The sequence below is a fragment of the Candoia aspera genome, chromosome 4, assembly GCF_035149785.1.
Source record: "Candoia aspera isolate rCanAsp1 chromosome 4, rCanAsp1.hap2, whole genome shotgun sequence".
In the NCBI taxonomy this organism is placed as follows: domain Eukaryota; kingdom Metazoa; phylum Chordata; class Lepidosauria; order Squamata; family Boidae; genus Candoia; species Candoia aspera.
Window position 1 is genome coordinate 74864547 of NC_086156.1, and position 27195 is coordinate 74891741.

Below are 27195 nucleotides of genomic sequence, written 5' to 3' on the forward strand. Positions count from 1 at the left end.
CTTTCTGTCCATAAGTGCAGTGTTGTGGAATGGGAATAAGGAAGGGCAGCATATAGTCAAAATGTTGAGAATAGTGTTCTATCTGCTGAAGAAAGCTGTAGAAACTGAATTTGATTGGACTTATTTAATATCTTAGAGCTTAATCAAAAGGTTTGGGAATGGAGGGCAAGGCAAATATGAGTATGGGGGACTCATGAGAAAAGAGAAAATGAACATTGCAAAGTGTTATAGATGCTTTTTAGAACTTTCATGACTATAAATGTAAATTTAAACAGTAGAAGCTAATCAAGAGTTCCTTCTCACCTGCTTTTTTTTTTCCACATATACTTCCCAATAGATTTTGATGCTAATAATATCTTCAAGGCTTTCTTTGGAGCACCTGGAAGTTTTAGTTTTGAAGGTGGGTCATCTTTCATACTGTACATTGAAAAGGAGGAGTTCCTGCTTTTGAATAGAAATACAGTCTGTAGGTTTCAGCTGAGCAGTGTCTCTCGAGCCATCATCTTGGGCCAAATGAGAAACCCACTAAGTTCTGGTCTCAGGGATTCAACAGAGGCTGTTCCATTCATACGAAATACAGTTCTAGCAGGGGACCATAAAGCATTCCACTCTCCAGATCTTCGTCTCCTTTAAAGATGCTAAGGAATGTGCTGTAGGCCTTTGTGTGCTGTGCCCAGAGCATGTGTGCAGGGTGTTGTTGTGGATCCATTTGTTTAATCAAGGTTTGCCTTGGCAGGGAACCTCCTTACTTCTTCTCCTTATCCAGTCACTCCAAAATGCAGCGGTTCCCACAATAGTTACAAACTTTGTGTCGTTCTTCATGCTTTTTCTGAGCGGGCTTTGGAATCTGCCCTCTGTTTAAAAGAACTCAGTATTGCAGCAATTGCTTTGATGCTTCGCTTCCTGATTTGCTAATCTGTATCGCTTTGTCTTTCAGCTTCTGGACCAGGGAATTTCTTTTTCCAGTTTGGCTAACCTGCAGAACAGATCCATCTCATCTACTGAAATCCACAGTTTCCCTGACCTGCTTCTTTTAACTTCAAGTTCCATTCTCCCTTCATTGCATCTCAGCATTTTTTAGGGCTGTGGCGTTTTCTCTGTTGGAAACATCAATTTTTGTGTGTGCTTTAGAGTGTGATGAGAAAACCAGCATTTGGAGGGAAGAGGGAGGGAGCAGTTAAGGAATATACCTTTTTGTTTGTTTTATTGTTAACTTTATTAAAAAAAAGAGAGAGAGAGAGAAATAAAATCTTTTGATTCCTCCGTTAAATAATTTAAGATTCCCAAGTTGCTGGGACTTCATTCAGGGAATCCTTCTGAAATAACCTTGAGACTTTGCAAGTGCGACTGGATATGCCATGCCTTTATGGGGTTTCACAATGTGGGGAAACTGAATTGAGATTTTTCACTTTGGTTTTATTGTACTGGCTGTAGCCACATTAAACCTTATTCCCAGAAACATTTCAGACACTTGAGAAATGCAAAGAAGTTTGCCGCATCATTCTCTGAGAGAGTCATCTTTGGAATAAAAGTTGTCTCTTCTCAGCACTTTCTCTTAATATTTCCAGGGTCTCTCTCATTTGAGGAACAGTTTCTGTTTCCAGTTGCTTGAGTACTTCAGGGAAATGGTAAGGGCTGATTTCACACATGGCCATATCATTTTGGTGGTGGCTTCCAGATCAACCTGTAAACCTGATTCCATTGAAAAGTGCATGAAGTCTGAGGTGATTGTCAGGTGTTACGAAAGGTGTATATATGTGTTGTTAGATCTGCGGTGCATATTTCACACATGCACATCTACATGTGATGTCACGGTTCTTACATGCATGCACAAGTCCACTGTAAGTGTTGGAATCTCTTAAACTAATTGGAATCTCAAAATGCATTTTTGATGTTGAGAAGATTTTTCAGAATTGACCAAAATGTGTTGAATGTTTAAAAGAAGAAATTCAGCATAATTTGAGGGGAGAGAGCTATAGTAGAACTATAGCCAGCCATGCTGAAGTTCCTGATGCATTTTTTAAAGTTTTGCCCAGTGTTTGTATCATATTGACTACTCCTGACCCATAATGTAATTTCTGCTTTGGACAATTAGCTCCTTCCTTTTTCCATAATAGTAAAAATCAAAAGTAGGCTGTCATCTCTTCTAACAACCTCCTAGTCGCTGAACCATTTTTATATTACATGCAATTTTCACCGTTTTATGTTATTTCAAACTCTTCCTTGGGGTCTTGGTTTTCCTCAATCCAGTTCATACTGGCTGGGAGATCAGGGAATCTGAAATCTCAGTACATCTAGAGGAGATCAGGTTGGGGAAGATTAGCCTGGAAGATCAATACCATGCTGAATGAAATTGTTCAACAGAAGAAAAGAGTGGTCTTTGTGTTATATCTGAACAGGTTTTGGCAGCTTTCTATTCATGAGACCAGGGGAAAAGTTGATAAAGCACCTCAAAAAATGTAATCATTTACAAGCTTTTTAAACAGTTCTTGTGCAGTGCCTGGAATTCTGCTCAATGAAATGTCCGGTATTGGTCCAATATGAGACATTGTTTTAAGAGGTACCCAGATTGTGCCTGGGAATTATCCTTTATTTTTCAAGCTGTTCAGTTGGTGGGTCCTGGCAAGCTTAGGGAATAGCAGTGAATTAGACTTCATCGGCTTCATTCCCTTTAATAGCTTCAAACTGAGGAACTCAAAAAGTGGTTGCAGAAATGCAGTCTATTGGGAGATGGCCAGGAATTAAATGCTAAACTAAAGGAAGAACAGAATAAACTCAGGAGCTGGTCTCTGCCAACATTACATGCTGGTTCCTGGCCCAGCAAATGTTACGATTTCTCTCATTGAGGACTTCATTGTAGTCAAATTCTGCTGGTGGAATTTATTCTGGAGGGTTGAACTCATACTTTTGGAGGAGTTAATTGATGGAATTGTGTTGTGTTCATTCTCCGTTAAGGTTAATGACTAATGGGATAGTTCAGAAACTGGCACAAAAGGCTGTGAAATCAACAACCTCCCCCTTCATCATTGCTTTATGCTGAGAGAAGTTAAAGCAGCAACATATTATCTTCAGAGACTGAGACATCAAGGAGTAACACTAGCATCCTGTGGATTTTCCCCTTTTAAGATGTTTTGGCTCATTGCAATAATTCTCTTTTAAAAAGTCCACAGAGGATTAGAGGAATATTAAGAGTTTCGGTGGATGGCTGCTTGGTTTTCTGATCATCTCTACACAGCTGGGAATAGTATAAAAGATAACTTAGAAAATTACTTTCTCCATATCACAAGCATTTTTATTTATTTTTTTCAGATCTAAAAATTAATGATACAAAGTTCCTGGACCTTAAAACTGATTGTAACCCGAAAAGTGATGAATGCTGTAATACTTAGCCTTTTTACGTTGTTTTTGATTATCTGAAATTCTTCTCATTGCAGCCATTAAGGATCTTCAGATATACCAACTTTTGCATTATATATTAGGCCACGTACAACCTCCGTTAGAAATTCTCCACCCTGGTATAACCATTCTGTAACTTGGATTTGGTTCTTAGCCTTTGGACTTTGTTTTTTTAATTAGCCAGCTTTAAGAGGTACCAAACAGTATGTTACTGATAACCAACGGATTACGTTTCTTTCTGTCTGAGGCTTGGAGTACACCTAGAAATACATTGTCGGAATCTTGCAATGATCATATTACAGATGAAATTATACTTTCAGTGCTCCCATATGGAAACTCCCTGGGAATAAAGAGCAGGTATAGAGATGGACTTGAACATTCTTTTCACTGCTAGTTAGCTTGCAGGATGATGATGATGATGATGATTCTACATAGGGAGGCATACAATGCTGGCAATTTTAAGTAATATTGAGTACCACTTTTTCCACTATACGTGTAGACAAAATCTCAAAAGCAGGGAGGTAAGGAAAGAACCAAGACTTCCTCATAAAGTCATGCATTTCTTTGATGCAATTTCTTTGGTGATGGAGGTCTAAGAGCAGTGTATTTTAGGGAAACCTGCCATTTTTCCCTATTTCCTTTTCCTGTACACTTCTTGATCAGCTGTCCTTGCATGCATTGTGCCCTTTGCTATATAGATACATTTACAAGAAATACTTGAGCAGATGACAGGTAGACCAATGTTCAAGCCACTTGGAGAAAGGCTGTTTGGCTAGGAATAGTTAATATACCATTCTGACCTCTGTGTGAGGATCTAGACTTCCTCTTAATAATTTGTTGCATGATCAGTTTTTAAAACAGCATCCCATCCCTTTCTCCTGTGAATAGCTTCAGACACATGGATAGCCACAGTGCCCCACTTGAACCCTTTCACTTATCTGAGATGATTATTTGAAGAAGAAGAAAAAGTGGTGACTATTCATTAAGGATTCATAATGTTTATATGCAGAATTTCAAACCAGACTGAAGCAAAAACCATATGCAATTGATATTAACTTTATTATAAAATGTATATGATGTACAAAAAAATAAACACTCTGGATCTCATTGGTGACTTATGCCTCTTTAAACTGAGTAGACAATGCTGAGGCTGTGAGTGTGGTGGCAGGTGCTGGATTGAATAATTTGGGGGGGGGGGATTCCCAAGAAATCTATGACGGTCAGTGTTAAATTGTGTGAGTTGTACAACTAGTTTTATTTTTTGATGGCAAGAGAGAGAGACAGGAAGACCACCAATGTTAAAACTCAGAAGAGACCTAGATGGGGTTTTTGATTATGGGGAAGGTATGTACTGGGGATGTTCCATTTCTTTTAAAGAGGTGCTTCACAAAGCACAGGTGTGCATTTGAATCACCCCTCTTGGAATCCTTAAAGCAGCCAGGCCTTTCCCTAGGCTCATCCAGCTGCTTTAGAAGTGCTCTGGCGCTCTCCACATGCATGGCTGCTTTACTTTGGAGGCCCCGGGAGACTCATGGAGGCATCCAGGAGCAGTTTCCAAAGCAGCACACACTAACATCTTTCACAAGAAGAAATGAGTGGCGGTAAACTACAGTTCAGGTCTGTGCCCAGTTTCAGTCCTTCAGTTCGAGACCTATAAAACAAAGCCCAATCTGTGCCTATAATCTGAAACTTCAGTTTAGCGGTGGCTTGAGTAAAGGGTTCCATATCACTCAGCCTAGTGTAAGTATCAACACAAACATTTTCTGCATGTTAATACATTTATTTCAATGTACTTTACAATTGCTATGAATCTGACTACTATGTAAACTGAATGAGAGTTACTGTTTTAAGTTACATCAATCAAAACCATTGACAGGTGCTACTTCCTTGTCAGTTTAAAAAAAGCTTTGACCATATTTGAGTTGTATTAACAGAAATGTGACCTTTAAACAGCAAATATTTAAGAACTGACACACATATTTTGCACATGCAAGTTACATTATATGTTTCCTGAGCAACATCTTTAGCACAACCAGCTTTTTCTTGTATAGCTAAGCATTCAAGAAAAGTAAGTAACTCAAACATCCGCCTATCTTCCTTTAAATATTGGATGACTACAATTCTAAGTTTCAAGTGATGTCTGTTCTGTAACTTATTTCATAGCTTTCATTTATGTCTAACAGGTTAACTAGCTCCCATTTTAATCTTGTTGATCAAGAGCATATTCTCATGAAACCACCAGGAATTACATGGGAGGACAACTATTATTGTCACTGTATTCACATTGATGGTATAAAAAAATGGCCCCAGTCTAATGTTCTTGCCATGTATTGGGATTTGACTTCCTATAATCCCCAATTAGCATGGCCTAAAGTCAGTGACAGCAAAGATAATTCTGGTTATGAATGAAGGAAAGTTGTTCAACCTAATTGAAGGGCATCAGTTTTGCTAAGGCTGGCCTTGGAGATCTTTTCCCACAATAAAGGTCATGCTCAACAAGGCTAATCCTGTGTATTATTTAGGGCTGAAGGGAGGACTAATTGTAAAGTTATAAATCAACTCAAAAGTGGGGGTTAGGTCAGTTGTGTATTGCCCAGCTTTGCAATAGATAGTGTGAAAAGACAGCTATAATCTAGTTAACACTTTGGTGGTTGACATACTGTTGATACAGATGCTGCTATGGAGGAAAGTAAGTGGGCCATGTGTTCAACTAGACTTACAGTAAAGTACTTGAGGGAACTTAACTAATTGTGTACACAAAATATATACCACTCAATACATGACATGGTTCAGCTGAGATTAGAGCATGTTTGGTTTGCCCCTTATTCTTACAGGTTGTTTAACTCATACCATACTATGTATAAGTATATTATAAAATCAAAAAGCACATATAAATTCATTTTCTTCGTTTAATCAGTAACTGAAGAAGTCATGAGGGGTCTTTGTGTATTTAAGAAGACAAGTTTTAAAATGTTAGTTTCTTCCTTGAAGTATATTTCCAAATGTTGAGTAGTTTCATGTGCTAGGAGCATTGAGCTTCAACTTGCACAATAGTCTTAGCTAGCAGGGGCAATGGCTATGCTGGCTAAAGTTGATTGGACTTGGAGTCAGTATATTTAAAGAACATTAGGTTGGGGATGTTGTATATTACTTTACAACTCGTTGAACTGTGAAGGATTTACTTCTCAGTTTATATGCATTTAGATTGCACCATGAATATTTGTATTCAGAAAACAAAACCCTACAACTAAACTATCAAAGCGTTGGCTATACCATCTATTGTCTAAAATACTTGTTCATTGATACATATTTTGGCCCATTGTCCCTTTTTTTCATAAGATTTGAAGCTTTGATGGATTTCCTATCCATGCTGGGCTATCTGGCTGCATGCATCCATCCATTAAAAAAACATAGGTAACATCCTTGTGTCTCCCTCTTTACACAGATGGTGAGATACTTTTCTCAGATACAGTACTTCAAGCAACTCATAATTTAGACCAACTGCAGCAGTTTAAGATCTAGTCAATACAACTAGTGTTGCTGCTGGATAATCCACCAATTCAAATATCCTTGTCAAAAAAAAAACCCTGTACTGAAGAGACAGGGCAGTCTTACTACATGATTTTCATGGGCAATGGTTGAAATTCAGTTTCTTGGCATCTTAAACTATCAGACAACAAATAAAAGATCTCTACTGAAAATCTACTGCCATCATTTTAGACAATAAAGGACAGCATGCCAAGTGACTGTTTTAAGGCAGATTCCTACTCCCTAGTTTTAAATCCCTGTTAGTAGAAGCCTGTGCTTCAGAACTATGATAACTAATAAGCAAGATCATAAATCCCCTGTAAGTTTTTACAAGAGGAAGTGTTGGAGGGGCTGCAAGCCACAGTGCCACTTTTCAGTGACATCTAACCCACGCAATAGCAATGGCACAGATTGGCACAGGACTAAAACATTGTGAAAAGCTAAGTCTCAGTTGCATGTTAACAAGATCTACTTTTCATTAAAGGTTTGGGATGAAGCCTATTGATGCTTGGCATCTGTTTCAAAAGCTCAGAAAATGGGGGGGGGGCTTTATATCTCCCATTTAAAAAAAAATAGGAAAAGGTACTTGCTACTTGCTTGCATAGAAGAAATATTAGCAAGACCTTGCCATGTCCAACCAAAACAGGGAGGCATTATGCTTCATTTTAGAAGTACATCATCTTGTTGAAGATTCAACTGCAGACCAGGAAGGTAACATCTCTCTCCTCTTTATATCAAGCTCAAAAGATTAGCTGAACAGAGATGGCAGCTCTTGATTTTGAATCTCAGCTGAGGAGAGAGTCCTTGAAGCCACCTACTTACTCTGTGGCTAACTTGGGAAGTGAATCTGGGCGTTGTAAGCCTAATGCTTTGTAATGTCCACTCACTTCGCTAAGATGTTTTCAGAATATGGGCAGAGGTGTGACTGATCCAAACTTTCTAAGTCTAGCCTGAATCTGGAATCAAATGAAAGGTTAGGATTGTGTGAGGATGTAAAAGGAGGGTCATGAACTTCTAAATACTTCCCTTCGCCCCATACCCTTGCTGAAAATAGAAAGCTATAAAGTTCTACCTTTATGGTTACCTACAGTATTAGTTTCCTCCTGTCAGGGAGTTTTTATGTGAGGGATCACTGGGAAAAGGTGATTCTATTCACCCCTCATGCTTTCCCCATGCTCTGCAGTGGACAATCCATCAGCTTCCCCCTCGTGCTGTAACCCTAATGTAGCTGTAAGGGGTCAAGTAGATTTACAGCACAGTAACAGCCCCAGTTCTGGCAAACTTGGAAAGGCTATTTCTCTATATTAAAAAAAAAAAAAGGAAGTCTCAAAAGGCTGGAACATCCAAGTATTCAGTTGTATTAATTTTAAAGATATAAAAGAGTGCTAATGTTTTCCATTAGAGGAATTCAGGCCTCTGAAGGTCAAGAAATACTCCTCTAAAAAAGGACATCACTAGAATTAAGATGTGGCTTTAGTTGTAGGATGCTACTGTGTGTGTTGTGATGGGGAAGATCTTATAAAAGGTTACACATTATATCATATGAAAACAAGCCTGCGGAGGCCATAAGAGCCCTTAGATGATGATACAGGAATTAAAGGGCGATCCCCGTTTGCTACCTCCTTGAGTTGGCACCAGTTTTCCCTTTCCATAATAGCCACCAAAGACAGCCCTCACCTCAATCTTTTTTGAAAGCAAAAGCATCCACATGCCATTCCCAAAGGACAAAAGTTTCCCACCGCCAATCTCCCCAACCTCCTCGCCTTTGTTCCCTGCCTTTTCTAGTTTTGCAAATTCAAGGAGGTCGAGGCCAGTTTGGACAGCTTCTACCCCACTGGCACAGCCCAGGGTGATGTGGGCTCGGCTGCCTTTTGGGAGGTTGACCGCTGGCTGCAGCACATCCACGTCCCCAGGCCACAGAAGCATTTGCTGCTCGCTCATTTCCACACGGGCACCAGCAGTTCTTGGGGTGATGAAGAGAGCAGATACGGTCAGGAAGAAAGATTTTCCATAAGAGGTCTTCACAATCTGCAGAAGAAATTACTCCTCTTAAGGTAAGCCATGTATTCAATTCAGATTAACCCTGCCATCCCCCACCTAGTACCCTTCAAGGACATCAGGACTGTGTGTCCCTGGATTCCCACCCAGCATAGGCAGGGCTGTAGTCCAAATGCATCATCAGGGCACTGAATTGGAGAGGGCTGGATTAGGGTTGTGGGCTGTACAGCTAATTTGGGCTGCAAAAAAAATTAGAACAACTCTGAAATTCACTAACAATACCAGCTCCTAATGTTAACACTATCTAGACATTCCATACAACGTATTACTTATGTCTAAATTGTCTTTAGATGGGGGGGGCAGGAGCATAAAATGCATGACTTGTAAATCATACGAAGTAAAAATAAACAGTGATGATCAAAAGAAGAATCACGAAATAGTAAAACAGCAACAACACAATAGTAGAAATGACAACAGCTGAAACCAGAACTGTGCTTGCGACTCACAGAGAACTTTTAGCCATCGGGTTTTTATTATATTTATTTTATTATTTATTATAGTATTTTATAGTTTTATATTTCTCTTATTTATGTTTTACTGTAAACTGCCCAGAGTCCCTTGTGGGAGATGGGCAGTGATAAATTTGATTAATAAATAAAATAAATTAAAACAAATAAATTAAAATGTCTAGGCAAATAACATTTGCATTTGTATCAAATAAGTTGTTGCTCTCAAATGTATACCTGTGCACAGAATATTCCTCACCTGGGGTACTCTCATCTCATCATCATAGGGGTCTCCCCTAGTGGAGGCTCTATGAAAAAGCCCTTTCTCCATAGTATGAGGAGAGATGGTCCTTTAATTAATTGGCTATGAAAGATGCTGTAATATGTTGTTAATGCTTTTTTAAGTAGACTGCATTTAGCTGGGTTCACACAATAGGCCAAGATGAAAACCAGCTAGTCACATTTTGGCTGAAAATGTTGTAGGGCTGCTACTGAAATGTGTGTGAGCACCTTCAACTGGACATGGAAGCTTTATGGCGAGCCACATCATGCCTTCCCTCTAGGGAGATTAGCCGGAATTCTGGCAGTTACATTTGCAACGAAGGAAATTTTCAGATTGTATTAAAGGGCTGCCCCTTAACAGTAATGCAGTCAGTTGTTTCTACAGGAATCATATCTACCATAATGTTAGGATTAGAAGCAGTGATTTCTATAATGAACTGGGCAGATATTCTAGACCTAAAGAGATAGTTCCAACAGAACAAGACATTGATGAATACTGTGGTGTATCAATTAGAGTGTTGGACTAGGAACAGGGAGCCCCAGATTCAACTCCATTGTCAGATATAGAAATTACCAGAATTATTTTGGGTCAGTCACTCTCACAATCCAACCTACCTCACAGGGTTATTAGAGGGAGAACGGAGGGCTACATAGGCTGTCTTGAGTTCCTGAATGAAACGTAGGCTATAAATCCAACAAATAAATAGGCCCAAAGCAGTATTTGCCACTGTGGGCACAGTCAAAGATTAAAACATGCATCTCTACACAGTGAAACTGCAAAACACATGTAGATTTCCTTTTCTGGACACCTTTATTCAGTTCAGTCCTGTGACCTCTGCAAATTACAAGGATCTGAACAGGGTTTCATAATATTATTGCTTAGGCTTCTAGTGCAACAATAATATAATGAAAATAAAACTCAGATTGGTACTGGAAATGACTTGGTCTGGAGCAACAAATAGGCTGGAAAATGTAGAAGTTGACTTCAGTAATCTTCAATCAGCTGTGCCACCCAAACCCCAGACAGTACCAAGCCTTCTAGCATCTTGTGTCAAGAGGATATATTGAGTCCTGGTCACCTCCCTCCACTCCACCCCACTCCAACCAGGACTCCATCATTTGTGGGCAAACTAAGACCAGACAGCTGGCATGTCTCTGCTCTTTCAGGCATGCTGAAGGCAAAGCAAAGCCAAACCGGCACTGGGAACTGCTTCCAGAGACACCTCCATCAGCAGCTTTTTCTCTGATGGAGGCTTCAGTGAAACCTGCCATCTTTCCAAGGTGGGTTTCTGGATGAGATATCTGCCCCAATCTGGACTATCCAGACAAACTGGGTCAATTGGCAGGTATCTGTTCTAGATTAGGAAGGATCACAGCTGGTGAACTAGGTAATTTGGTGAAAAATAGCCCAACCCTTTTGTGTGACAATACTTTGAGGCACATGAATGGCTCTGGGAAACTTCTGAATTAATGCACGCTCAAGGATCTTTAAAGAACTAAAGTAACTCTTTCTCTCTCTCCCCTCATATATACATACATACAGTTTTCCACTGGCTAAATTTGCTCAAAGAAAAGTCACTTATATAGGTACTTATATGTGCTTTCATGTAAGTATTTTCAATTTATTACAATTAATAAAATCTAAAACTGAAAACAAAAATATATACATTATAATAAAATTAAACTGGTATAGATATGGATGTTTCTATAACATGTAGTTTAAGCATAGGTAAATTTTAAAAGAGATTTCTGTGTATCATACAAAATTATTCTTTCTGGCAATAATTTTTTTTAGTAGGTAAAGTTAATTACCTTGTGTGTTAAAATCATTCTTCAAGTTTATACCAAATATTATTTTTAAGAGAATATATTAGCTTACATAGCGTATGAAATGTAAGGCTGCTCATATAGAATGTTGTGCACAATATTGATTTTAACTTGGGGGGGGATCCAGATTCCTTTGTAAATACACTATTCCTCTCTTTTAAAAGGGTTGAGGGAGAGTGAGGAAGTTGGACCTCCCCACCTAAAATCATCTTGAAAAATGCCTTCACATGCTATCACGTTTCCATCAGAATAAAAATAAGAATTCTCACCTCTTGCTGTGCATAATCATCTGCTCCTGGAGCCTTCCCAAAGTCAGTGAATTTAGTTGTGCAGTGCAAGACCCCTGGGGGCCTTTTCACAAAGTAGCTGGTCAGATCAATCTTCATTTTGGGTTCTTCAGGGGGCTGTCCAACTGTAAGCAAGAAGAAACACAGCAAGCCTCAGTGTTTCGGATTCATGCTTTCCCTTAAATGCACTTTTCACTCCACACTTTTTTGTGTTTATGCAAGATAACTTTGGTAAATATGGGAAAGCAGATCATGACGATGTAAGAAACCTTTCACAGACCCACTTGAGATGAGAATTTTGATGAAGACAGCCTACAGAATGTTCCATGTGAATATGACAACATGACTGTAATGGCAGGCAAAAATTTCATTCAACACTGCTGAGCATTTTATCCTCAAAGTAAACATTAACATATGCCTGTATCATCAGTTTTCCTGCTGTGCTCTTCCTACATCCCCATCTAGCCTTTCCCGTGCTAGTCTGGGATTACAGGAATTACAGTGCAACGTATCTGAAGGGACCTGGTTGGGAATGACTGTTCTGGAAGTGAAGAAAAGGAATATGGAATGGCAAATTTACCCACCACTGCTTGCCTTCCATTTATAGAAAAATAAATGGCTATTTACAAGAATACAGTTCCCATCTTTATTGACACTAGCTACTACTATGGGGAAAGAGCACATGGCTCCCTTTATTCTTTAGCTATGGCCATTAAGTCTAGATCAGTGTTTATCAAACTTGGCAACTTTAAGGTGTGTGGACTTCAACCCCCAGAATTCCTCAGCCAGCATACTTTAAAAAGAAGTTTGAAAAACACTGGTCTAGAACCTGTTGAATTTGAGCACTTACTATCTCTTCAACACCTGTGGCCTCTGTAATATTGTACAAAGATTTTCATTGTTTAAAAAACAAAATGGGAAGGCACATAACTGATCTTAGCCACATGGGAGGCATTTAGAAATGACTTTTGAAATTACTTAGCCAAGACACTGATACAAACTTTCTAACTGCAAGTAGCAGCTAAACCTTAGCATAGGGATATGGTGATACATTTGAAGTAGATTACATTAACCTAATTTGGCATGTTTAGTTTTGTTAGTTCAGAGGCAAAAATAGTTGAAAAGATAATTTTTTCAAGTCAAATATCCAAGGGTGAATAATGATGGAAAATGAGACCTTTAGGGTAGAATTATTCTGCTTATGCAGAAACATTCACAGGAAAACAGGATTTAGCATCCATAAAGCTCAGCATTCACAAAAGAAAAAGGTTAAAAGTATCTCCAGACCAGCCTAATCCTCCATGCTGTTTGATTTTGCCTATAAATATTTTCAAAAACCAATCAAAAGGACCAGCTGTGTATGTATACTATATAATGTTTACATGCATTATGTACATACATATAAGAAGCCACCAGCCACCTCAATACAATATTGAAGAGAAGGGTGATTCATTAGCAGAGACTACACATAGGTGTGTTTTAAATGGCATACAGGTTCTGGGCAGCAGGTCAGAAAATAAATCTCTTCTAATATTGGAAGTCCCTCTTTGAGCTGTTTCTAAAATTAAGTGCTTTGCTTTCCTATACCAACAGTACAAACAACTGAGAAATACTGGAGAATGAGTGTACATAATGAAGGTAGTGATGTTTCAGCAGAGGTTGGTCAACTGTAGCCTTCTCTAAGCTAGTACTCTTTAAATACATTGAATTATAATTCATATTGATTCAAAACAGCTTATTGAGGGTTAGCAGGGATGATGGGAGTATCATCTCTCTCCTACATGCCACCTTGTTGCTTGCATTTATATTTTGGCACAGAAGGAAAAGAGATTTGATATTAAACTTTCCTAATACAGCTGCCTCCAGATAAGGCAGCACAGGCTGAGGATAATGGAGTTCTAGTCCAACTCATCCAGAAAGCAACAGGTTGAGAAAGCCTACAATTCCAGCACAGTGTGATCAGAGAGGACAACTTCCCCAAGATGAAGGCTAATTCCCCTTGAAGACCAAATGCTTAAAACAGCACTGGCATGCATGCTATTCAGCAGATGTGCTATTCCTACATATGCATGAGGACCCACTATCCATGCAGTGTTAGATCCAAGAGGGAGTGACTTGTGAAAGCAAGCAGCGAAGACTAAAACAGAGACTCCTGGCAGTGGAGTAGACAAAACAGGTTGCCACCATGACTTTATGGGCCAAGTTCAAAGACAATTTCTGGACAGCATCTAGGGCTCTAGAGCTTGGGAAGTTTGGGCTGGTGATGCTTAGGAACACTAGAATGCAGCTGCATCTATAGAAGGGGAAATACATTATAAGTCTTTAGCCAATGGAAACAGAGGAGAGTCATGTGTGGAGTAGAATGACAGTTGGAGGATGAATCCAGGAATCAGGATAGAAGTAGTCAGGAATTCACAATATTATTTGGTACAGCATCAGAAAACACACAAAATCATCATTTATTTTAAAGCAAACAGAACATTTTGGGAGGATGACCTCATGCTCTACACCAAAACCTTTTTCTAAGAATTACCATTTTTGAAAAAAGGTTTGTGTGATAGATCCTGCTTCCTCCTTGGAGGTTCTTTAATTATCTGGTAACATTTTTGAGAAAGCAGTGTGGGATACAAAAGGAAATCAAGAAAATATTCTTATGTTTTCCAGATTCATCCTACAAACTAAAAAATTAGCACGGGATGGTTTTTCTTTTTGTTTCTAAGGTAAGAGGATTAAGGATTTGCTTCATGAAATTATGGTAGACTGTGCATATCAGCAAAGCCTGAAGATAAGCATTAAAAAGACTATTTCACATAAGTTAGCTAATTTTCTATAAATAAAAAAGCTGGGCGGGGTACCCACAGTATTTATTTGACTCCTTTTTGAAGGCTTTAATACTAGCAAGCTCATCCAAAAATGCCTGCCCGGTCTTCCGCAAGTTCTCTGAGCTCCTTTTGCTTAAAAACCATCCATAATAAGAGGGAAGGAAGTCCTTTTCTAAACTGGGCTTCAATTTCTTTAGCTCATCCGCAGAAAGTTTCCACTGGTTCTTATCTTTGAGCTGCAAGCAATCCATTTTCCATGATGTTTTGGGCTCCACAATGATGACTTTGTAGCGATACTTGTCTGCAATGTCAAAAAGCTGCTCTAGCCGCTCCCGTTCATGGTGGGTGTCATCTACCACCACCACACTGATGTCACGCTTGCAATAGTCAGCTAGATCCTCATCGACCTTGCTGTAATCATCAGGAATGGCACTCCTGACAGCAGGCTGGATTTTGTAGTGGTCAACAGAAATGACTTTGCAAGCATCCTTGTACTTGTCTTGGATGGCCTGCGCCAAGGTAGATTTCCCACTGCCTGGTAGACCCCGGAGAACAAAAAAAGTTTTTGATTCCCGAATGGTGGTAATTGTTTCATCATCATCCAGAAAGGGGAACTGCAAGCTCTCAGGACGCTCTTTGGGCTGGGAAGACATTTTCCTAAAAATCTTTGGCAGGAACGCGTGGCTCTTCCGGGCGAAGCCTTTGTTCTGAAATCAAAAATGAGAGAGAGAGACAGAGAAAGAATAATTGTGTGGTTCTGTTAGAACATTCCAGAGAGAGATACCATCATTTCTCCTTAATAATAGGCCACTGTTTTCAATCTCAACTGAAGAGGGGATTTTTTTGTTGTTGCTCCTCCTGCTGCTGGTTATTCAGATGGGCACAAATAGCCTAGTGATGGCTTTAAATGGCACTATTATGTCAGAGAAGAATTTGGTGCATTCCAGAAGTAGCAGCCCTTTCAGTCAGTTGCAGCAAAACTCTAGGCCTACCTTCCCCAATCTAGTGCCCTCCCATTATGTTGGACTACAACTCCCACCACCAGTAACGAATTGTTCATTGGCTAATAGAAAGGTGATAAGGCTTGTAGTTCAACTTGTCTGGGTGATGGTCAGCTGGGGAAGGTTGTTTGTCCTATTAGGCTGGGGCCTGCTCAACTCGATATATACTCTATATGAAGTCTATATATTCCACTAATTTGCTAAATTTATCTTCCCTTAGTAAGCTCCTTAGACAAGCCTCTTGTTGCTTATTAGAAGGAAAGTAACTTAGCTGCCATCTGCCAAGAGGGTTAGGCCAGTATCTTGTACAGTATTGTCAACTCTGACAAGTAGTGGCTTATCCATGTTTCAAGCTGGAATTCTTCCAGCTCTGCTGGGACTTGAACCTGGGATCTTCTACATGTGAAGATGCACCCTATCCCTGAGGCATAGCTCTTCCCCAGCATTCATGAGAACCAGGCTATCTCAGGTCCTGAGATAGTGGTGTGCATGCAAGGGGGTGAATGTGGGATGTATACCAACGAAAAACAAACAATATGGCATTGTACTTATAATTTCCACACCTTCTGCAGATATATCCAGTGAATTAGAATGGGGATATAATTTTTGGAATCCCTCACTACTTTTTTATTACATAATACAGAGAAGATATGTTGGAGCTATCAGATGTGTGTATCAAAAATCCAAACTCCATGAAATGGCAGGAAGTATCAAAAGTTTTCTATGCTGTCATCTAATGCTTATCTGAACTTTTGTAGTCTGACATATGTGTCACTAACTGTTCAGTGGCCCCTGGTATATTGCCTTAGGTCCTTTGCTTCCTAAAACAATTGAACTCCCAATCACTGAGGTTGCTGCTAATAGCTAACTCTGAAGTTGTTTTATTTCATTTAACAGTACTTTTTCACTCACAAAACATTTGCTACTTGCCAGTTTGGAGGACCCTAAAAGCAAACCCACTGAGTATATCATAGCTTTTTTGTCCTACATCTGTTGCTGTTATTACTAAAGTCCAATTTCACTATTATTTTGAAAGTACAGAACATTTATCAGTTTTCTGTAAATCTAGGCTGTGCTCTCTGTATTGGGCAGATTTCAGGGAAGTGAAAAGATGGCAAGAGAAATTAGAAGTCAGGCAAGACAGGAAAAAATGTGATCTTACAGATCTTTTTGGCCCTAGTAAAGATTTTTGGGAGGGGTCACCAAATGAAGAGGGCTAAGATCAGCTATTAACCTTGGATGGGTGAACATGTGATACACAGTCTCCCCACTGTACTCACACCGTCTCCTAATTGACCAGGTGGATGTTGTTTCTGCATTGTTCATTGCTGCTGCTCTGAATTCCCCTTTCCCAACCTGTTTGCATTTGGCCATGCTACTAAAGGAGAGCCAGTCTGGCGTAGTGGTTAAGGCACCAGGCTAGAAACCAGGAGACTGTGAGTTCTAGTCCCATCTTAGGCATGAAGCCAGCTGGGTGACCTTTGGCCAGTTGTTCTTTCTCAACTCTAGGAAGGAGGCAATGGCAAACCACTTCTGAAACACCTTGCCAATAAAACTGCAGGGACTTGTCCAGGCAGTATCCAAGAATCCAACACAACTGAACAGCTTTTTAAAAAATGCTACTTTACTTAGCACAGACTGATTTTTAGTACAACAAAATCGTTGTTGTTAAAAAGTTAAAAGAGTAGTGCAGGTAGACATAGGAGTGGGCAGTTGAGCAAGATTGTGAAGTCAGATTTGGCCAGAAGAAGGAAAACGGGTGGGGGGGAGGAATAGTTGCTCAACGTGGGTTTTAACTAAAGATTGCTAGGAGATTAATGAAGATTGGTTTTATTAAAAGGAATAGATTCTTTCAGATGTATTGAGCCCTTGAGATGATGCTGAATCAATAACCTTTAAACTGAACAAAGAGCTTAAGAGAAGAAAAGGAAAGGTGAAAGAAGTAGCATGTATCTGAAATTACTATAAGGCAAATGCTTTATTGTATGTTGAGATTGCACCTTAGTTCATTGTCATTTATTGGAAACAGCTTTTATTGCCTTTTGTATTAAAGACAATTTATAAAAAAAAAGAATACCAAACTCTTATAAACACATATCAGAAAACAATAAAGGAGACAGAAAATACTTTAAAATGAGAAATCTAAAAGGCTGACAATTCTACAGTTGTGATGCCAGAATGCAGAAAGTTTTCTCTCTTGTTGCAACATCACACAATGGTGAAGGAAGGCTGACATGATGCAACTCTCCCAGATCCCAGGAGAAAGAAAGAAAGAAAGAAAGAAAGAAAGAAAGAAAGAAAGAAAGAAAGAAAGATAGATTAGTAGATCGATCATGACACAAGCCATCTTCTCTGGAAGAAGACAAGGAACTTTGTCCCCTGATCTCTATGAAACTGGAAAAAATAAATTAAAATAAAAATTTTGCTACTATCTACACCCAGTTCCAAACCACAGTGAAGATCCTGGTTGTTTGGCCAAAATAATACTATTTTGAATTAAAATACTGTTGCAATATTATTTGAAAAGCCAACTGCCTGGGGAGCTGAATTACGATAGCTTAAAAAAAAAGACAAAACAAAATAACACTAATGGAAGGGAGGGGGAGAAACCACTGTAAGCATTAATTGTTTGCAGTGGAACTGAAATAATACAAGCTTGTGTTGAAACAGGTGGGAGGAGACGCACACAATGGTACCACACAAGCCTGTCTTAAGAGGAGAACTTGGATTCATTTGCAGGAGAACAATTTGTTCCATTCTGTGCCACACAGGAACACCCCCCAGCCCTGCCCACCCCACAAATAGGCAATCATGGGAAAACTGATAGCCAGGCACCCAGCAGCTCAGTTCCACCCACCCCCTTACAAAATTAACACACTGAGACAGTAGAGATAGCCATTTATGACATCTGGAGTTCTGCTCTGAGGCCCGGTATTCTTTTAATCATGGCACAAAATTTAAATTACCTTGATCACTATTTTTTTCCACATAATCCCTGCACTACAAATCACATGAATTTACAAGCTTCTATTATGTACGTGAGCCTGTGTGTATGTGTGTGTGTGAGAGAGAGAGAGAGAATGTGCAAGTGTTTATGTATAATATTTATAGAGATATTGAATGGATTAAAAAAAATAGGTAGGCTATACCTAGCAACCATTTCTGATTGTCTGATCTCAAAAAACTGAGCAGGGTTGAACCTGGTCACTACTTGGGATCATCAGGGAAACTCAGAGCTGGGAAATTGGGGGGAAATCCCAGAACAGTGCAAATCATTTTTTTGTACTGTTGCCAAGAAAACTCTGTGGGCAAGATCATGAAATCACCAGGAGCTGAGCTTGACTTGAAGGATATCTGTATGAGCCTCTAAATAGCTTTTCTACAATAAAGCACATGATTGTATACAGCAGTTTCCAGACTAGCACTTTCCCCTGAACTACAAGTTGTATATGGTGACATCATGGCACAAATGCTGGTGCAAGTGTGTAAGTGGCAGCATTTCTGTGATGATATAATCACATGTGTCATCATTTGCCTCTGTCCCTCCCCTCCAAGACCCATGTAACCATCATCTCTGAACTTAATTTTGTAATTTGAGAGCTAATTTTGTAGATCTTGCCTGAAAAATCTGAACTCAATTTGTGGGACATAAATTTGATTCCTTCAGATCAAAGCCCTTATCTTTTGTTGCATTCAAATATAAATTCAATGCATGTCTCAGTTTTGGTGCTACTGTTGCTCATTATGCCCTATGCTAGCTTTCTCCACCCTACGTGTGGATGTCAACCCCCCAAAATCTCAGCCATGGCCAAGGTGGCTGAGGAAGGACTTTCCATAAGAGTATTCCAATGGCTACAATTCAACTAGGCTGAATTTGTTTGTAGTATTCGGGAAGTTGAAAAATTATCTTGCAGGAGCAGGATTACAAAGTCATAGCAAAGTAGGGGAAAAGATCCAGGAGCTAAGCTGGTCTAATAACCAGAAGAGAGGCAACATCAAGAAGGAAAAAAAAAGATGTGGCTTGACCTATACAAAAAAATAAAAAAGCACTTCTTTCCATTGAAAAGTTGTTGTAAATGACTTCTTATGAGTTGTTACAAAACTGCTTTTGTCAATTTTTTATTATTGACCTTCAATTTGGAGGTTCCTTGATTTTCCAGTAGAAGCATCCAATTCTTGAGCAAAACAATTTTCTTTAGACACTGCAGTTTTCACTGTGAATGTTTATAACGTTCATTCCACCCTCATAAAAAGTCCATTTTTATTAGTTACATATTTTAGCCACTGTGATCGGAAAAGCATAAATATAAACAAGCTGATAAAATTCCTCTGTTGGATGAACTGGAAATGGTTCTCATTCACTACCAGTAAATACTGTGGAATTTTTCTAGCAGAGTTTACTTCTCAGAAATCAACTCATCTTGTAACACAAAGAAGCTAAGGATTCATATCTACTTCCTCGATGCTTAAATCAAGTGCAACTACAGCATTCATAAATGATTACACAAACACATAGCTTAGCCTGTCCCAACTTTGTGTCCTCCAAATGTGTCCATACTCGTCAACCATCACAGGCAGAGAACATTTTACCAATTGAATAGAGTAGATAAGGTCCAACACATTTGGAGGACACCAGGTTGAGGAAAGCTGACATAGCTGGTAGCATTATTAATGTCTACACTGCAGTACTGACTTTCCCCTGGAGAAATATTGAAAGTTAATTCATCTATGACATTGTGAACTATGCATTTGTATTTTACCAATTCACATTGTTCATCTACTGAGAATACTGATTAGGCTCAGTTTTATCAATTTTGGTATGAGGAAGAGAGATAAATATATAGTTAAGTCTCTAGGGTGTGATATAATCCCAAGGTGTTTTGTGGAATCTGTTCACTGTGGTATTAATATCCCATAAATAAAATTCTAGTCAAAACAAGTTCATGAGTCATATTGGCATATAGCTGTGTAGGTCTGTCTCTTATTACCTTCCTCCCCCAATCATAACAATAAGTGTGTTGTTAGTTGAGTAGAATAGATAAATTTAGTTTATTTTCTTATCTCTAAGCTGGAGAAGACTATCTATGCTTAGATCTCATCAAAATAAATCACACATTACTTCTGATCAAATCTCATTCATTTTAAGATAAATTATTATCTGAAACAGAACTTATCTTTGTATCTTGATGCTTTTTCTTCAAAATATACTGTGATTGGACTGGATTTTCTTAGTACTATATAGAAATTGTCTTTTTATAATACACTGTTATTTTGAATATATCTTGTGCTTTATTTGTCCAATACTGCCTGGATATCAATTCTCCCTCAATATTTGTTTTCCACAGAACATAAAGGTGGTGAGATGTCATATCCCTCTTGCTCAGAAAGGTTAGAAGGTTATGAGATAGCAATTCTAAGTGTCTTGAAAATAAGCCATTTGGGGCTTTTCTAGATGGATACATCCCTTCCTTCTTTGCAAATCTATATAGCAAACTGTCTAGGAATATCTGTATTTTGTATGGGACTGATACAGTATTTATGGTTGGGGTAGGGTTGAATACAATACAACTGGATGTAAAGTTTGTTTTCTTGGAGGAAAACTTGAAATTAACTAGAATAGTGTGGCCAAGGATGTGTAGATTCCCTCTTGTCCATAAACAGGGATTGTTGCCCCAGAACAACTATTCCAAACTTTGCAAGCAGGCTTCCACACGATATTCAAGCTTTTGTGCAGTAATTTGAAATTATATTTATTTATGGTCAGTGACGAGCAAAATGGCTACAATAATAAAAAACAGTGCATAAAAGCAAGCTCAAATACAATAAGAACAATAAAACTACCATGTAGACCTGTCAGTTAAAATTTACAAGTATAAGAAGAAAAAGACAAAAAGACAAAACAAAATAGATAAAATAAAAATAAAATTGATCAAAGGACTTTCTAGTGATATATTGTACCTAACCTGGTTGACTGTTTTTTCATGCAGCATCTTGATTAGTGAAAGTAACTGTTGGTCAATAGATGTAAGGGAGAAGTTCCATCAGAGACTAACTTTCTGGGATGGAATTGAAGGCAAATTTTAGATTGGAAAAAAACAATGTATAAAGGGCATTGCTGTCGAAGTGTGTATTTTTCTATTAAAAGTTGCAAGATAGCACCCTGGTCCATTGTAGATCTGCTTTTGTGTAGTAGCAGGTAACAGAGCAAATGAGCACCTAATATTATCTGGCAAAAAGAGAAAGCAGAATCTAACCAGCAGCATGTGCATACTCTTAGCTAATAAATTGAAAATCTATTATTAAGGAATAATCATCCTGCTTAACACTGCAATCTCCATGAGCTAATTTCACATGTTCTTAGGATAACCACTCAACAATAGTATATAACACTGATTCCCAAATGATCAAACAGCAAAACGGTTGTTTTAAAATGCTTTTAAAGATGTGTTTAGTAGTTAGTCTCCAACTTAAATGTCTTGCATGATTCTGGAAGACCAAGCATGCCACAAATTTTAGCTAGGAATGGAAAGTCTGAAAAATCACCTCTTAGACTAAATTTAATAATCTATTTAATTCTTACATCTAATTAAACCTAACTTTGTCAAGAATTATTGGCGTATCCAGTCTTGGAAGTTAAACAGCTCCAGTTCTTATGAAATATAAAATACACTTCTTTTGTTTTAAGAATGAAACTAATTCCATCAGGAAAAAATATTTTGCGTCTCTTGGACCTCTCTAAGAATGCATTTAAAAGGTTGGATATCAGATTTTTGTGCCAGATTAGTAGGAAACTCATATGATTTGATCTTGTCCAGCAACAGCTTTATTTTTATTTCAAATCATAGTATACAGTTTTGGAAAGAAATGTAATAAAGATATACATGTGATGTTAAATTATATTCCTAAAATATGGAATTTATTCTTTTATGAGGAATTTCAGCTCTACCAAGCAAAGAAGATAATCTTAGGTAAATGAAAAGAAACTGACATTAAGTAATGGAGCAGAATGTTAGTCTGTTATTTAGTTTTGAAAACTTTTAATATTTTAAAAATGAGAAGCTGAAGCAATATATTTCTATATGGGCTAGATTTAATGATAAGTTTAATGACTGAAATAATCCCAAATTGATACTAAATGGATATTATATGGATATTTTTATTCTTCTCCCCCCTTTCTCTTATGTTAATCATTATAACAGATGTAGGCATTTTTAAAATGTACAACTACTACTGTATTTTTTCCATTGATGTTGTTGTTTGCATTTCAGCATTTTATAAATAAAAAAAATTAAAGAATTTTATTTAATATAAAATTAAATAAAATATAATACCTGAAATGGGTACTAAATTACAAAAGCAATTGACTCTCCTGAGGACTGGTCATTTTAAATAGTTTGCTATCAGAGTCCATTTGTTTGGGTGTTTGTTATATATGACTGAAATGCCCTGTATTTTAACTGCAAAAGAAAATTAGAGTCTGCCATCTGATTATGTTCATTTTCCAACAAAAGGAACTAGAGACAGGTTACAGGTAGAAATGGTAGATTCACCTAAGAAGCTTTTTGGCTCCTGACACCAAGAAGTTTGCCAAAGTTTTTTTCTGTTCGCCTGAAGTATGATAAGGCCATTTAGTGTTTTATTGTACGAGCATAAAGTGAAGGGTTTAATTTAAACATCAAAAGTATATAGGTTTGTCTTTTTTTTTTTAACTATTTTTTTGAAAGTAAGTACTTTCCCTGCAAAGTTATGAAACCATGCGGAACTTTAAGAGCTTGAGAAGTCTTTACAGAGAGGCCCTCCTATTTTGTACCAACTGTCTGCTTGCCCAGCTGTTGTCTGGTTTACGTGGAACAGGAAACCAAGCTTACTGTTAAAAGAACACAGTAGCTGTGTCGGCCATGAATAAACAAAAAAAAAATTATATAAACAATGTCTGCTGGGAGACTCCCATCTGTGCAGCAATATATATATTTGCACTGCCCAAGAGTGCATAAGCAAGACAGTCTCTGAAAGTACCTCCACGCCCTGGGTGCATATGGAGAGGATGAGTGGAAATGTTCCAGTATTCTTCTATGCAGCACTTAGTCTGAGTACAGAAAATGTAAGCTTGATACATAATAGTATATTCTGGATTCCACTGAAGAAGGGAGAAGAATCAGGAGAAACGTTGGCATAAATGACAGGTCAAGAAATTGGAGCAGTGTTGCCAATAAAGTATGTACTGTCACCAGAAATACAAGGGATAGTGCAAAAAGATTTTAAAAAAAAGAATTCTGGTGAAAAGGGTAAATAGGTTTTACACAGTCCCACATCCATGCATACTTCAAAAATCAGCTGAATGCATTTTTGCCAAAATTCCACACACATATTATTCAATGTAAACCGCCCAGAGTCCTCGCAATATGAGATGGGCAGTGGAGAAGTATGATAAATAAATAAATTCCCAAGCACCTTTAAAAAAAAAAAATGGATGACATTTCCTGTCATAGAATAAAAAATCTTCCATCAATATAAGTTGACCTGAATATTTTCCAGAAATATGCAGGGCCATTTTTGTGAATTTTGGGAACTGAAGTCCACTCACCTGGACCCAGGCTGCAGAATGCTTTTGTGGAGTACACAAACTCCAGATTTCACAACACTCCTGTTGATAAATCAACTTTCTGTGAAGTTGATGAAGTATGTCAATCATCAATCCAAGTTACTTTTTAGAAGTTGATTTACTTTGTGGTTACTGAATCCCCCTGCCAAATCAAGGCTCCATTTTTGTATGTAACCTCGCAGTATTCAAGCCCTATGAAAAGCATATACAAATCCCATCTGGATAAAAAATGTTTCCTCTCACAGACAAATCGCACCTTAAAGCAAAGCAGCCACAGAGAAAGTAAAGCGAGGTTTAATCACAGATCTCCCAATTTAGGATTTTAGTTTCTTCCTAGACTCACAACTGCCCTCAAGTTACCTCCCTCCATGCTTCCTTCCCTTTAAATTAGGATCAGGTTATAGTTCATATTTTTTTATCTTCCCCACGCAGGAAACTGATAAACAGCTGCCCCTGCTTGAGTGGAACCACACCAAAAGCCATCAGATACATATTCCATCCTATCGAATGGATTCCTTATTCCACGTCTCTCCGAGGGGAAGAGCCATCCAGATCCAGAGACAGTTTCCATGGCCTGAACAGGACTGGAGGAACATCCAGGCTCTCCCTTGCTTCTACCCACTGAGACAGCTCTCAAACCTCCCGCCGCCCTTCCAGCGTGCAACTCTCCACAGCCGCCGGAGACTGCTTGCACTAGGGCAGGACGGCTCCTTATCGACGCTCACTGACGCAAGAGCTTCCTATGCTCTTCAAGCCCAGGTTCCATAGGGTCAAGCCTTTAATCAGTATCAACAACAAACGGCAATCCGTCCAACCCCATCAAATAATTCTTCCTATAACAAATGCCTGTGGGACGCGGCAGCCTCCCGAGGTAACAGAATTTATACCGCCCAAACTCACCATGGCAACGCCACCGAGCGGACGGGGCGAGATAGCGGAATCAGGAAGTTTCGCACCTGGAAGACCGCCGACGAGCTCGTTTCGGTTCAGGCGAAGGGAGCGCGCTCGCACCCGCTTTTTATAAGCCCAGATGGGAGCGGAAGTGGGGAAGCCACGCCCCCAGTCCCTGCCTGGTACAACAGAGAGGGGAAGGCGAAGCCCCGGGGTTGGCCCCGCGCTTGCGGCCGGCGCTGCTTATCTGCTCTTCCCCCACCTCCGCGCCCCGGGCAGGAAGGGGTGACAGCGCTGCTGCATCAGGTCCACCTCCGCGTTTTATTTATTCTATTGCAGTTTTTGAGGGGGGGGGGTAAACAAAAGACTGTGGGCGGAGGGAAGGGATTTTTCGCCACTAGAGGAGGGTCAAAAAGGAACAGCAGCCGATTTTTCTTTCAGGTGAAAATTAAGCCCGAATCCTAAGAGCGAAATCCGCTGGGGAAAGCCGCCAGTAATTGGGGGGCGGGGGCGGGGGCGGCATTAAGGAACAAGGAAGCAACGTGCGGGGAACTTCGAAACTTTGCAAAAGGAAGTGAAAAAAGAAAATGTAAGAATACACACCCAACGGGGTATAAATTCAGACAGCGCAAAGGGGTAAGCACGCTTCTTGTCAGGAGGAAGCTGTGTTGTGAGATGAAGTAATGTTTGGAAGCGAAACACCACAGTTTTTGGAATCTTAACACTATACAGTATCCCCCATAAGACTTCCTTCAGAGGTTTTGAACTACATTGCTCATAATCCCTGGCCCCATGGCTCTATCACCATTTTAAGAAAGCTCATCTCTGCCTTGGTTTTTGCCAGCTAAATACAAAATCTCACTTGCATGACTTGATTTGCAAGGATGGAAAGCAGATCAATACTTCATATTTGGGAAAATGATGATGCAAGTATCTAGTAGCTAACTGGTCCTGTGTTCTTTCCCAGTTCTGTGTATCACACATGTGGAACCTGTGGCTCTTCAAATTTTCCTGAAAGACAAGTCCCAAAATCCTCAGCCAAAGATGGTAATGAGAGGTGCTGGGAATTACAGTTTAGCAATAACTAGAAGGCCCTGTGCTTTTCTAAACCTTCAGCCCTGTACCTGCTCACATGGAAATCCCTTTAAGTTCAATGAGGGACTTCTGAGAATGTTAGACTGTTACTGGAGCAATCAAATTAAATGGAATGCCTATTTTCTATGTAGCCCAGCCTTCTGGGCTTGAATGCTCCCCCGATGTGTGGCTTGCAGCTCCCAGAATTGGCTTGCCAGCATGGCTGTTGCTGAAATCCTGAAAATTGAAAACTACAGTGTACACCTCTGAAGAGCACTCAAGGAAGGGATACCTAGTGTTCAAACCAAGCCTGCACAGCTCGTAGAGGGGAAAGGCTATATTGAAATTATAAATTAAAAATAATTGCAGGTTGCAAAGGATGATTATCAGCTGTTCGGCGGCTAGTGGAGCAGTACAAATGATGGAGCTAGCGGTATCAGTGAGACCTGAGGTGCTCAGCAGCATGTCTTTCAGGGCAGTGGTAGTGAATTTATTGACTTTTTAAAACATGCTGCAGACTGCACAAGGCTGCTTGGTAGGTCACATACAGCCTGCACACCATATGTTGCACAGACCTAATATAGGCCAATGCCATATTCTGGAACTTATCTCTCCAGTGGACTTAAACCAACTCTCAAAGCCTAAACCATCTTATTTAGGGAGGTTGCTGGTGAGGCAGGAGTTTTGAAAGTCTGCAGGTGCGATATGTTTAAATGACACGTTCTAGGTTATCTTAACTGGAAAAAGGCTCTACTTCTAGGATACTGATTCCCAACAATAGAGTAGTTTGATTAGAACAACTCACCCCTTTCCTGAATTTCTTATGTATGAATGCCCAGAAAAATACAGTTGTCCCATTCATGCCAAAGAATTATGTTACTGAGAAGCAGCATTTTCATATCCAGATGTCTATTATTGTTAGGTTCTGAATAGCGTTTTTTTAATTGCATGCATGCATGCGTTCACAAATGTATGTATTTC

At 39.1% G+C, this 27195-nt stretch overlaps 2 protein-coding genes across 2 annotated transcripts in view; one reads left to right on the top strand and one right to left on the bottom strand.

Annotated features, from left to right (window-relative positions):
- DNAJC7 (DnaJ heat shock protein family (Hsp40) member C7) overlaps positions 1-4503 on the top strand; it is a 47350-nt gene extending 42847 nt beyond the window's left edge. The window contains exons 13-14 of the mRNA XM_063300583.1: positions 338-400; positions 938-4503. Of these exons, the coding sequence (XP_063156653.1) occupies positions 338-400; positions 938-975 (101 nt within the window). The 3' untranslated portion in view covers positions 976-4503. The remainder of the gene's footprint in view (positions 1-337; positions 401-937) is intronic.
- Positions 4437-25258, bottom strand: CNP (2',3'-cyclic nucleotide 3' phosphodiesterase). Its single transcript, XM_063300584.1, has 4 exons — positions 25150-25258; positions 14684-15353; positions 11807-11949; positions 4437-8952 (listed from the first exon to the last, which is right to left on the bottom strand). The coding sequence occupies exons 1-4, from the start codon at positions 25150-25152 to the stop codon at positions 8500-8502; spliced, it is 1269 nt and encodes a 422-aa protein (XP_063156654.1). The 5' UTR covers positions 25153-25258; the 3' UTR covers positions 4437-8499.
- Between the last annotated feature and the right edge of the window lie 1937 nt (positions 25259-27195).

Bases quoted from the DNA above. Each gene is read 5' to 3' on its own strand.
- CNP (XM_063300584.1), bottom strand. The intron at 11,950-14,683 runs GTGGGTACCCCG...TCTTGCTTACAG, and splicing joins AAAGGAGTCAAATAAATACT to TTGGACAGCCCCCTGAAGAA. The intron at 8,953-11,806 runs GTGAGAATTCTT...TTTCTTCTGCAG, and splicing joins ATGATTATGCACAGCAAGAG to ATTGTGAAGACCTCTTATGG.